At 41.0% G+C, this 13,474-nt stretch overlaps 1 protein-coding gene across 1 annotated transcript in view; it reads left to right on the plus strand.

The window, feature by feature from the left end:
- LAP3 (leucine aminopeptidase 3) overlaps positions 1 to 12,666 on the plus strand; it is a gene marked incomplete at its 5' end in the record, with an annotated part of 13,454 nt that extends 788 nt beyond the window's left edge. The window contains 10 exons of the mRNA XM_008942424.1: positions 106 to 211; positions 1,340 to 1,499; positions 4,884 to 5,045; positions 6,084 to 6,242; positions 7,007 to 7,131; positions 8,466 to 8,554; positions 9,861 to 9,963; positions 11,516 to 11,595; positions 12,234 to 12,346; positions 12,456 to 12,666. Of these exons, the coding sequence (XP_008940672.1) occupies positions 106 to 211; positions 1,340 to 1,499; positions 4,884 to 5,045; positions 6,084 to 6,242; positions 7,007 to 7,131; positions 8,466 to 8,554; positions 9,861 to 9,963; positions 11,516 to 11,595; positions 12,234 to 12,346; positions 12,456 to 12,654 (1,296 nt within the window). The remainder of the gene's footprint in view (positions 1 to 105; positions 212 to 1,339; positions 1,500 to 4,883; positions 5,046 to 6,083; positions 6,243 to 7,006; positions 7,132 to 8,465; positions 8,555 to 9,860; positions 9,964 to 11,515; positions 11,596 to 12,233; positions 12,347 to 12,455) is intronic.
- Positions 12,667 to 13,474: the final 808 nt, after the last annotated feature.

The raw sequence follows: 13,474 nt of genomic DNA on the forward strand, positions 1-13,474 counted from the left end.
ATTCCTGAGGCAGAAATGTGTGCAGCGTAGAGAGTGCTGAGTGTATTTCAGTGCTGTGCTTGTAATGATGAGTGAAGTGAATCCTGTTGTGTCGGCTTCATCTAGGACTTTCCAAGTGTGGTTGTAGTTGGCTTGGGTAAGAAGAATGCTGGAGTAAATGACCAAGAAAACTGGAATGAAGGCAAAGAAAACATTCGTGCAGCTGTTGCAGGTTAACTATTTTTAACCTTCCTTAAGCATTTTGTCTATAAAACTATTGCAGTGGCACAGTGTGTTCCATTTTGGAACATTTTTGAGTCTAGATATGTTTTTGTTTTGAAATGCAAACCCTATTGTCTGGTTTGGTCAATGTGATTACTTGTCACTGATAGTCGTGTAAGTGTTTCGTTAGTGAGGAGGAGTTCCAAGGCATGTAAATCAGCGTGCAGACAGGTAACTGCAGGTATTTATATCAAATAGCTTTCCTAAACAGCTTGATATTGAAAGGGCCCTTGTTTAATTACAACTATTTTGAAGTTTGAGAACATCACCAATTCAGTTTATGCTCACTCTGTGCTTAAGGATGCCCATATATTTACTTCTGCCACTTACTTTGTAACTGAGTGGCCTGTGTTGTAAGCCAGTATCTACCACAGCATCAGCAGTACAATTCGGAATGTTATGTGTTGGAGCCAGAGGAAGCCTTTCTGTTTTAACCAAGGATGACTGCTGCACCTAAGGGTGTATAAAACAGGAATAAAAAGAGTTTGCCCTGCAGAGTTTATAATCTGAGACTGGCGGTGAGTCACACATGTACGACAGCTGTATGTCCCAAGTGCTAGCCCACGTTGTCTCACCAGCTGCCCAAGCTTTGTTAAATTATTTGGGTACAAAGTAGAATTTATGGAATACATTATTTTGTGTGTTTGCTTGTAAGAGTGTGTATAAACTCATATGGAATAAAAGAGCAGTCATATATTGTTAGCCAAAAAAGGGAGTTACAACAGATTTCTGATACCTGTAGAGAGTCAAAATTCACAACACTCCAGAATGATAGAGGTTTTCTTTAATACAGAGTGAACTTAAAGGAACTGGAACAACTGCAGACTTTCCTGTTTATTCTTGTGAAACGTCTTAATCATTACAATTCATCAAGTGATATTTTTGTCAAAATTGGTCGGTATATGGTCATTTGCATTTTTAATTATTCCACTGCATGACCTTTTAATTGATTTACTCAAACTCTAATATCCTGAGGTAAAGTTATTTTTTCCTTGAAGTGTCCTATCGATCCCCTCAGTCACCTGCCTTGGTGCTCTGGGCAATACTTGGCCTACCAGGTCCGTACTATGTTTTTCAGTTGGCTGCAGACATATCCAAGATCTGGAGATCCCTTGTGTTGAAGTAGACCCCTGTGGAGATGCTCAAGCGGCTGCAGAAGGTGCTGTCCTTGGATTGCATGAATATAATGAGCTGAAGCAGAAAAAGAAACCTGTAGTTACTCCTCAGCTTCATGGAAGGTGATGGCAAACAGGAACCTTGCCTGTTTATTTGCCCGTTTGCTATAAAGCTGTACGCATGCTTGCGCACATGAAAAACGTAAAACTGAAAGAACAGGGCTAGCAGCAACATGCCTCTGAGCTCTTCCTCCTCCTCCTTTGAATTTCCTGAAGTATTTTACATCTCAAATATATTCGTAGTGTTTGCTCCATCTGTTTTGTTAGCATGCCATGTTCAGAGGTTAAGGTAAAAAATGCTACTTCATAGAAAAGAAGGTCCAGGATAAGATTAAAAGTAAAAGAGGACTGGAAGCATAGTTGTGATGTAAAAGGACTTCTGTTAGTATTGCTTGCCAAAATTGTGGAGCAGAGGTATTTCAAACTCCATAAATGAACAAATCCTTTTGAGAATCAAGAAATGTGAATTGGCACCAGAATGTGCCATGCTGGAGATAGTTTACATATTCCATTTGTTACATGTTCTTCCACAGAGCGTAGTGCAAAAAGAGAAGCTTGGGTGCTTCTGGCGGCCTCTAAAAAGATATCACTATTCATTGAGGGCAGACAGTAATACCAGAGCTTTTGGTTCCTGAGCTAGGTTTTATTAATCCCCTTTTACTCTATCAGAGTGGACTTTGGACCTTCCATACAGGATGTTCTGTCATGCAGAGAAGAGGTATTTCCCATATGTAGTTTATACAGGAAAAAGTTCTTCCTTATGAAGAAGTTAGTAAAATAAAATTAAAACCTCTGAATTTGAGCACATTGTGATAAGCTACGTGCAGTGCTCTTCCCATCGTGTAACACAGCAGATAGTTCGGAAGTCAATCACATCCACAGTCAACAAACATTTCCTGGAAACATAGATGACCCTATAACCATTAATGACATTGGAAGTAATTTTTGTGTATAATAATTTTGGTTAGAAAGGACCTCTGGAGTCCAGCTTGAAATTGGATTAAGGATAATTTGGAAGTTACATACAACCTTAAAGCTTGATCAGGTTGAACAGGCCTTCGTCTAGTCCAGTTTTGAGTCTCTCCTGAGATGGAAATTCCACAGCCTCACTGAGCCATCTGTCCTTGTGCTTAACTAAAGAGGAATTATTTTTTTTTTTCCTTTGTCCTATTGTAGTTTCTCTTGGTGAATCCTGACAGCACTGTCTCTTACCCTCTTACTGCACAGCTCTGAGATCTGTCTGTCTTCATCTTTTCTCTAAATCCTGTTTAAGGGTAGAGGAAAGACTGCAATTAGATCTTTCTTAAACTTTTCTTGTCCAGGTGAAACAAACCCAATTCTCTTAGCTTCTCCTTATATGCCATGTACTCCAGCTCCCTAACCCTCTTAGGGGCCCTTCTTTGGACTTTCTGCAGTTTATCAGTAGTGGTTTTGTGTTCTGGAACTCAAAAGTGGATGTAGCTAGATGCAGCCTCACAAAACCCCAAGGAGGTATATAATTATCTCCCTTAGCATGCTGGCTATACTCTAATCCAGTCCAGTACATGGTTGGCCTTTGTCAGTGCAGTAATGTGCTTCTCTCTCTGTTAACCTGTCCATCAGATTCCCCAGGTTCTTTTTGGCAGTGTTGCTTTTTGCCTAGTCAGTGTCCAGCCTGTCTGTTGCATAGAGCTGCTCCGTCCCAGGTACAGGAATTCCCACTAGGTCTTTAAATTTCATGGTGTTCCCCTTTGTGCATTCCTCCAGCTTGTCATGGCCTCTGAATGGTGGCCTTACCCTCCCTCTTTCAGCTGCTCCCTGCAGTGTGATGCTGTCCGTGACCTTCAGAGGGTACATTTCATTGTTGAGGTTGTTGATAAAGGTTTCAGTATCAATCCTTGAGGAACACCACACATAACTAACTCCCAACTAGACCACTGTCTGCTATCTTCTGAGCCCAACCGTTCTTCATTTTTTTCCCCATTTTGTAGTCTACCCCTCCAGTTCATGTTTACTTGATTTGTCTGCCAGGGTTCTGCATGATAAACCTTGCTAAAGCCAAGATAAATGACATCCACTGTGGTCCTGTGTGCCCATCCTTTCATCATAGAAGTCAAATTGTTCAGGAGTGATTTGCCCCAAAGAAGTCTATAATGACTGTTCCCAGAGACCATCTTGCCCTTCGTGTACCTGGAAGTGGCTTCTAAGATGACTTTCTCCATAAACTTTTAGGGGATTAATCTAGTATAACTGGCTTGTAATTCCCTATATCCTCCTTGTCATTCTTAAAAGATGGGGATTTGTCCTTTTCCAATCATCAGGGACCATGTTCAGTTACCATGGCCTCTCAAGCTGAAGGAGACTAGGCTTGCAGTGATGCCAGCCCGTCCTTTCATCACTCCCAGATTTATCCTGCCTGCTACCAAGTCCAGCTTCCTTAAGCAGTCCTAACCCTATCCTTTTCTGCCATGGGTAGTACCTTTCTTCTCCAAATTATGTTACTAAGCACAAAAGAACTAGGTAATCTGGAAGCAGTCCTTAATAATTAAGACTGATGCAAAACAGGCATTGAGAATTTTAGTTTTCCCAGTGTTCACTAGATCATCTGACCCATATAGCAAGGGGACAGCATTACTTCTGACCTCCCTTTTCTGGTGATGTATCTGTTGAAGTCCTCTTGTTGCCTTTTCCACTTCATGTCAGTTTTGGTGTCAGCTGAGATTTAGCTTCTTAATTCTATCCTTCCATATCCAGGCAATGTTTTTATATTCTTCCTGGATTCATTCTTTACTGCATTGCTCGTTTGAGGGGTGGAATCCAGCTTAGTGCCCTGCTTTGCATTATCTTTTAAAGCAAATAAGTCTTTCAGTTCTGTCTTAGTAAAATGAAAGGTTTTATACTGGTAGTGTTGCATGGTAACCAGAGAGACATCCCCATTGCCTGTGCAGGCAACATCAAACATTTGCTCTGACATTCATTAGTGCTTTGAGTGCGCTGTGAAATGAGTTCCAAAATCCACTCTTATCACATAATCATAATCTTCAGTAAAGGGGAAAACAGAATTGGAGTCTTTACATGGTAAATAAAAACTTTAAGGGCTGTTACAATTAATGCGATTACAAATTTTGGAAGAGGTATTAAACCTTGTGCTTAAGGATTTAAGCCAATCTCTGACTACTAAGGATTAGGACAAGACTTAATGTATTAGGTAATTTTTGTATCCATCTGCTGTGGGATTCTTCCAGCTTTCTGTGGAGCATTTGGCACTGACTGGAACCAGAGATGAGCTACTGGGCTAGATGCACCTTGGATCTCATACTGAGTTGCTCCTAGTGAGATTATTATGACATTCTTAATTGCCTCAAATTAATGAGACTGCATATTCAAACGGGAGAGAACAGATGGATGCTGACAACATCTTACTTTTGCAAATGTTTGTGATCTTGATTGTTGTGTGGTGTTGTTCAGTGCTGCAGGTGAAGCCTGGCAAAAAGGTGTTACCTACGCCGAGGGTCAGAACCTTGCTCGGTACCTTATGGAGGCTCCAGCTAATTATATAACTCCAATCAAATTTGCTGAACATATCGAACAGAAGCTCAGAAGTTTCAGCAATGTGAAGGTCCACATAAGGTAAATTCCATTGCAGTGATTCCTCTGTAGGGTCAGATACCTCCCAGATTATTCAGATGTGCAGCAGGCTCTCATTTCCACTCTGCCACTTCAAATGACAGGAGCAGGGGAGGTGTGTGGCAGAAAGGTGCCAGGGCTGCCCAGGCTGCAGGCTGCTCTCAGTATTAGCAGCTCTCAGTATTAGCAGCTGAGCTTCTAGTTAGCAGTGTAAGCAAGATACTGTGACACAGTAAGATGATTAACTGTCAGTTAGTCATGCAGTCAATTACTGCTTAATTAACACGTGTTAAAGGAAAACCTGATGAAGGCTCAGTGAACAGAGGGCATATACTAGGTACCCTTTTTCAAATAACTTTTGTTTTCTTCTTGAGGGAGTTTTGTACACACCTTTGCTTTTTTGTTTGGCTCTAGTAATCAAACATCCTTTATTTATTGCTGTTATTGTTGGGGTGCTTTTAGCTCTTAGAACCATTGAAATGGAGCCACAAAAACACTAATGATTGATTTTGCACAGTTAATGCTTCTTGTCTCTGAATTTCTAGTTGCTGCGCTTTGGTGGACATGGGCTCACTGCCTGAGCAGGTGTTGGAGGCAGTTTGGCTGAAAAGCAAAAGAGTGAGGGAAACTAACTTTCCCTGTAGTTAACCATCTTGATAGCAGAAAGCTGAACTGTAACCTGCTGCAGTAGTGTTACTTGAGAAGCCTTCAGAGACTATAGCTGCATGGGCAAGTGAAAGTGTAATGTTCTGGTGGAGAAAGCATGGAGGAGCTGTTGCTTGTTTTGTCCTTTTGGTGCTTTTTTTAAACAAGGCAAAACAAAAACCAAGGAGCCTTGAGGAGCTGTTTTTCTCTTTCACAAAAAATAATAATGGTTGAATTTAAGTGACAGTTTCCAAAAGAACTATACTAAAATGAAATTAATATTTTTTTCTTGAAGGTTTTGTATGAACCTTCAAGAGCTGTGATCTGTTAAAAACAAAGCGAATCACCTTTTTCCAATTAGAAACCCCCCAATTAATATATATATTTCTATTCCAGACCAGAGTCTTGGATAGCAACACAACAGATGGGAGCATTCCTGAGTGTAGCGAAGGGTTCGGCTGAACCTCCCGTCTTCCTGGAGATTCACTATTCAGGTGGTGCTAGGACAAATGACTGCCCGCTGGTATTTGTGGGAAAAGGAGTTACGTTTGACAGGTACGTGTGCTCGTGTTTTAATGACTAGAGGGAGGAAAGTGCCCTCCTGCTATTCCTGGTCAACAGGGAGACGATTTTTCTTTCCTCAGCACATCTTCCAAAGCCATTCCAGTGAACTTGCCTAATGTAGATTGTGCTGCTTTCCTGGGGATAAGATGAGCTTGAGTGGTTGGACAGAGTAGGAATTGATATGCCCTTGTCTTCTAAGGGGAAGATGGAATTCAGGGGTAAAGAAAATAAAGAATGGTTTTGAGGTGGGGTTGGACTGCACAAACCTCTGGATGAAGAATTTGTGTTTATAACCACAGTCAGACTGCACATCTAGATCATGCTAAAGGAAAGACAAAATAGTTCATTCTTTGCAGCAGTTCCTTATAACTGCTTTTCTTGTCACATGTCTACTGAAAAATCTATCAGTCTGTTCCCCTTTCATATGCTGATTTTATCAAGCGTAGTATTTTGTTCTTGTTTTGTGCTCTTCTGCTATTATGAAGACCATTGAGTTAGTCTGCCACAGATGCCTGGATTTTTATGGCATCCTAATTATGAGGAAGTAACTCAGAGACTTCCTTTATCTGAAGTGAAAATGCAGGTAGGTACCTTCCTTTCAGTACGCTTACTAGGGTGTTGCAGGAATGTTTGAAATCACCAAGCTTAGCTTTTACTAATACTTGGTGCTAAAACATACTGATGGACAGAATGTTATGAACACAGACAACACTGAACTGCCACGTGTTGGATGATGCTTGTGCTGTTTGTTCCAGTGGTGGCATTTCCCTGAAGCCATCGTCGGGTATGGATGCGATGAGAGCAGATATGGGAGGGGCAGCAACTATCTGTTCAGCCATTGTGACAGCAGCAGCTTTAAATCTACCTCTTAACATAATTGGTAAGTCTGTTTGTGTGAAGATTCAAAAATCTTAGTTTTGCAATATTTTGTTTAGACGGCGATTTTCTCGTGTTGTCAGCGGTAGTGGTCTTACAGAAATGCCACGGGCTCTTGCAGTCCTACTTCTCTTCTTCCCTTGCTTAGCCTCTCTTCCATTTTTACTTGCTTATCAAAGAACTGTTGGGTTTGCTTGAACAAAATGACAATGCTGAATTAAAATTTGGAAGGCACAATTTTTAGATCTTAGGAGAGAAATAATTGTCAATAAACTTATTTTCAAGAAGTTTTTCAGAAGTCCTGATCCTTCATTAGAAGGAGGTATGTGGATGTCTGTAAAAGCAGTTAAAAATGAAAAGGAGTTAGCTGAACTCCCTCCATGAGTGTTTGCCACAGCTGAACAGAAAGAGGGATGAGCTCTTGCTTCCTTAGGTGAATCTCTCAGCAGAAATCTAAACCAAACAAAACCTGACGCTGTTTTTAACTATGAGCAATGCTTTCTTTTTTCTCTGCAAAAATGTTGCATAGCTAAAATTAAATAAGCTGATTAAAGAACTGTGTCAAGACCAGTTGGTGATGACATGTAATCCATTCTAGGGTAAGTTTTATGTTTGAGAACCTTTAATTTCAGGAAAACTAGTATTTTAGTCACTTTTATGCTTCAACCAGTAGAGGGCAGCGAAACATCCTCGCGGCGTTCCTGCGTAGAATCCGCGGTGGGAAGGGCTGAATCGGCAGAGGAAAAGTCTGTGTACGTAATTCCACTGGGAAGTGGTGCTCCACAGGCCACTTATTCCTTCTGCTGGGAGCAGGTTTTCCCCCGGAATGGTGGAGAGCCTTTCATCCCACTGTCCCATTCATAGTTGGCGTTTTGACAGTGTTCCCCTCTTTTTTTACTCATTTTTATTTGTCCCTCTTATGGTTCAGGTTCTGTGGTGAGTCCTGGACCCCTCTTGACATTATACAATGTTTATTTACAGCGTGTTAATTTGAGAAGTTTTTAATTTCAGGAAGGAATCAATCCCTTTACATGTGACTAATTTTTCATATATGGAAGATGTAAGGTGACATTTGTTGCTCCTCTGCTCTCACTTGTCTGGGGATAAAGTAGAAGTAAATCCTAGTGCTAAAACGGTGTGGGTGAGGGAATGCGGTGCTGCGCGTGCAGAGGAGTTTCCCTGATTGAGAACTGGATCGTGAGTTTCTCGGCAACGAGGAAAATTTGGATTTTGGACATAAATTCAAGATGAGAATAGTACTGTTTTCTTTACACTTTTCTAATTGTTTTTCTACATCTTCTCTGAGAATGAAACTAGTAATGCACTTTTCTCCCTGAGGTCTGGCACCCCTCTGTGAAAATATGCCCAGTGGTAAGGCAAACAAGCCTGGAGATGTAGTTAGAGCCAAGAATGGGAAAACAATACAGGTATGCATGTGAAACTTGGATTTTGAATAGTTTTAATGAATTGGCTTAATCAGTTGAGTTAGGTGACTGCAGTCAGAGTGCATGTTTGAAAAGACCCTCTAAAAAGATACCCTGTGCAAATGTATTTTTTTAAAAAATGTTAGAAGCATGTAATTAATTAGAATATGCTATTATAGGATTATTTTGAATGTAAGTATAGATTGAAAAGATTAGACAAGGTTTGTAAATTGCTAGGAAAAGCAGAAAAGTATGGTCATCTACTGAGCACACTAGAAAATCTTGCTTTAGCACAAGAGGCTGTAGTAGTGCTCCTAAGTATAGGTTCTCAGAGTGAATAACATACTAATTGCTTCCAGCAGAGCCTTCAGAATACTTCCCTGCTGCCTGGTAAGACATAAAAGTATTAGTTTCCTGCTGATGTAACCAAGGTCTTTACACTGCCAAGCTGCTCCGTACAGCCAGAACTCTCAGTCCTAGGGGCTGTTGGTTCAAAGCTTGCCAAATCAGTACTCAAAATGCATATTTCATGTTTAATCCAAACTGTTCCATACTCATCTAATAGATTAAATGGTATTGAAAGTCACTGTGCTGTAGACCACTGATTCTGTGCCAAAACAGATGGCTTAATCAATAATTCTCTGTATCTGGATTTCTGTGATTGTGCCACCTTTGACTTGCTGAACCTTCCAGTTCCTTGAGGTTCTTCTTCCAAAACAGACTCCAGTCACCCTCTGCTTTGAGGCAAAAGACTGGTCACACACTTCCTCACCAGGAAAAAATGTGTGACAGAGCACTAGTAGCTTAGGGCACACAGTGCAATTCATCTTGCAGAATTCATAGTGAATTTTCCCTGAATTGGTGAAAGGAGAAAAGGTGCTTTTGATAATGGGTTTGGGTTTTTTTAGAGGAAAAAACTTCAAGTCCCACAGAGAAAGCAGCACAACAAGGACTGTTTCCAGGGATGTCTGTGTGCTCTGTGGTACCCTCTTCTGCCTAGTGGTTTCCGCTGGCCAGATCTCTGCCCTTGCTGAGAAGCAGCCACTGGGACTCACGGGGCTTTGCTGGGGGTGGCAGCCAGCACCCACTGCTCTTCTGGGGCTCCTCTCCCACCTCCGGGCTCTTCTGAGGAGCCAGCCACATCTGTTTCCTTTTCTTAAAAATTTGAGTATATTTTGCCTACCTGAAGTTCGTGGGGCCTTTGACAGTACATTTAGAATCTGACAGCTATTGAAGAGATGTAAGAATTAAGTCAGTGAAAGGGATGTTCTCGGTGGGTAATCTTGTGTTACTAATTCTGCACCTGAAGGTGGATAACACGGATGCAGAAGGAAGACTGCTGTTAGCTGATGCTCTTTGTTACGCCCACAATTTCAATGCAAGGGCTGTTGTGAACGCTGCAACGTTAACAGGTGAGCAGTCTGCCTTCCCTGCTCAGTTTGCAAGCCAGTTCTTTGCTACGTCCATTAATTGAGCTGTGGATTAGTTGCACTATGTACATAAAGCCAGCCTGAATGTAAAAGCAGCTGAGCTGATTTTAGATGTTGTAGGGTAGCAGCTATCGAGCTTATGCTCTAACAGCTTGCATGGCTGCCCCGGGGAGGGCACTGGCATGCAGGGAACACGTTCAGCAGCGTAGGTGAAGTTGGGCTAGCCCAGGCAAGCCAGAACTAGTAAGAGTGGGAAAACCTACACAGAATTCAGTGTTTCTGCACAGTTTCCCAGCATTCCCCTTTCTGAGCCAAGTCTGCCCAGCTCCTGGGGCTGAGTGGTGCTGAGATACTGGCGTGGTTGTGGAAGAATCCTGCCAGGTCCATGTGGCATTGGCCATGCTGGAGCCAAAAGAGCCTCTTTGTGTGCCTGAGCTCTGACCTAGCCAGCACCAGTTCTTCCATTATGTGAGCTAGCTCAGGTCTGAATGGTTGTAGGTAATAGAATAGGAAAGTCATTATCATGTTCCCAAGAATTCGTTTGACTGAAATATCTCTTATATGCAGTTCATGTGCTTTCAGGCATAATGAAACAAGCTTTAATAGTTTCATTTCTACAGTTGTATATGAACGAGGTTCTACTTTTAAATTTAAAACCAGCATTGCGTGTGCATCTCCTGAACTGCAGTACCAGACTGTCGTGGGTGAAGTGCATGTAGCTGAAATGAGAGCAAATGTGGAAGAGTAGTTCTGACAGGAGCCCACTGCGTTGCTTAATGAATATGCTAAGCCAAATAACTATCGTTATCTATATTCTCTACTGGTGCTTTAAATGATGTTCCATCAGTTTTACCAGTTCAACTCTTGTGGAAGATTTCAGTGGACACAAGGGAAGCGATTGTAAGATCACTGCCTTGTATAAAAGTATTTCCCTATACAGGGCATGATAGAAGGAGGTGTTTATTCCCACTATAGATTATTCTGTATTTGGGATCCTTGGGCACCAGGCAGGAAGGAGGAGAGCTCCTGTAGAAATTTCTTTGACGTATCATTTTGTTAAACTACTTTTTTTTCTTCTTATTTTTTTTAATCTCGCCAAGGATTGAGTGTTGGCATTAGCGAAACAGTTCTGTGGCATCGCATAAATACATCTGTATGTAATCCCTCTGGTTTAGGCATGGTTTAGTATTTTGATAAGGCGTACTTTCCTGTAAAATAAATTCACATATGCTGTGCAAAAAGCTATGCAAGTCAAGTTCACTAAAGGGAGAGTGTCAGCTCAAAAATTGTAGCCATCAGTTGGAAGACAGTTATTGCTGAATACATTATATTAGAAATACTGCTCAGAAACATCAAGCTGAAAACTTGAATTTTATGAATTCTTGTCCTATTAGATTATATAAATGTTTTAACAATGTCTAAATGAAAAAAAGCAAGTGTACTAAAATCTTTAGTAATTGAAGACTTTAGAAATCACTGATAATGGGAGTTAAAAATATGCCTTTTGCATAACCTTGAAGGTGTGTTTCTGTAGGTGCCATGGATGTTGCATTGGGGTCTGCTGCGACTGGAGTGTTCACAAACTCATCTTGGCTTTGGACTCACCTGTATGAGGTAGGCCGCCTGCGTTACTAAATGATAAAACTAATTTGGTAATAGCTGTTATTGAGAAGTTAGTGCATTCCTGAAGGTCTTACTTCATGCAAATCTAAAAGGTACGTTATTACACTTCAAAATCTTGTAGGAATGGTGTTAGTACTGTATTTAATTGACAATAATTTTGACTATTAATTGCTAGCTCTCAGTGAGGTTTAACATCGTACAGCAAACAGCTCGCATATCATCTCAAGGATCTCCATGTTCTGCTAATTTACTGCATGTGCAGAATAAGCTCTGGACTTATTAATTAATGGTAATTAGTTCATGTTAAAAAGGTAATCTTGCTTGTCTCTGAAGGGAAGGATTTCCAGTATTTTTTGGTATATAAGAAAAAAATTAATTGGAAAAAAACAAAAAGCAGTCTTTAGATTTTGCCTTCTGACCACCACTGATGAGTATCTACAAAGTAGCATTCACTGTTTTATTTTGCAGTGTATTTTCAAAGATGTAACATTATATTGGGCTGAAGATTTTTAGACCGATGAGAGCTGAACAAAAAATTAGCATGCAAGACATTGGGGTTTATAAATGCAGTCTGGGGGGAGAGAAAATAAAAGAAAAATGTGTGAAAACTGTCACTGTTTCTTTTTCAGGCCAGCATTTTGACAGGAGACAGAGTTTGGAGAATGCCTCTCTTTGAACATTACACAAAACAAGTAACAGACTGTCCTCTTGCAGATCTGAGTAACATTGGGAAGTACAGCAGGTGAGCTGTGCCAATATCGTTCACGTGCCTCTTTCTTTTGGTGTATTTGTTTCATGTTTGTGCTGTCGATGTGGCTTTAGAAACAGTCCAATTTTTCTGCTTCCCACAGAGCTGGAGGAGCCTGCACCGCTGCTGCATTCCTGAAGGAATTTGTGACTTCCTCTCACTGGGCGCATTTGGATATCGCTGGTGTGATGTCGAATAAAGACGAGGTGCCCTACCTCCGAAAAGGCATGGCCGGGCGGCCCACGAGGACGCTCGTAGAGCTCGCGGCTCGATTAAGTCAAGACAGTCACAATACCAAATAAAATACTTATTCTAAAATCATCTGCTCTGCCTTAAGAAAAGAAATCTTAATATATATTCATAAACGAATGCCCCAAGCATATTTTCACTATGGCAATGACTACAAATGCATTTTACATATCATTGCTTGGGTAAGAATATCTAACCTTTGAGATTTGTCATCCCGTATTATGTGGTTTTAAAATAAAAAAAACTCTTTTTGAATTATTTAGTACAAAAACTTGATGATGGAAAACGTTTGTACTCCTATTTTATATGTAAAGTCAGCCAAATTATTGCAGACAGTAAATCTATTTGGATGTGTGTTTTGGTTGAAAGAATTAGCAGTAGATGGAGGTCACGGCAGTGCCTCAGTTTTGTGTGAATCTGTAGGTGGTGTGAAAGGAAACTCTTCAAAGTTACTTAGAGAAATGCCATTCTGTTTTTCTTTAGAAAAACTAAAACTGCTGTTGCTGAGTATTGAGGTAGAAATGCACCATCAGACTAGGCTGTTGGAATTAGAGTAATTAGTGTGGCTTTACCACTAAATTATGTAGTGAGTCTTAAACAAGTGCCAACAAGCATGTATCTTGCAACTTTACAGAAACTAATGAACCCAAGTTAGTGTTTGGTGGCTTTTGGGGCAGGGGGGGACTTGCCGGCATCTCACACAGTTTCTGTCATCGTGCTGTTCCTTCCCTTCACTTGTGTGAGGCTGGCAGGGTGCAAGCAGGGCCGGCATTCACAGGATCTGTTCAAACCCCAAACAGACTTAGCACTTACAGCGTGCAGTGATGCCTTCTTGAGAATTTGGGAGATCCGGGCCCAGAGGGGGGGGGTTGT

Source organism: Merops nubicus, unplaced genomic scaffold (genome assembly GCF_000691845.1).
Source record: "Merops nubicus isolate BGI_N331 unplaced genomic scaffold, ASM69184v1 scaffold40846, whole genome shotgun sequence".
NCBI lineage: Eukaryota > Metazoa > Chordata > Aves > Coraciiformes > Meropidae > Merops > Merops nubicus.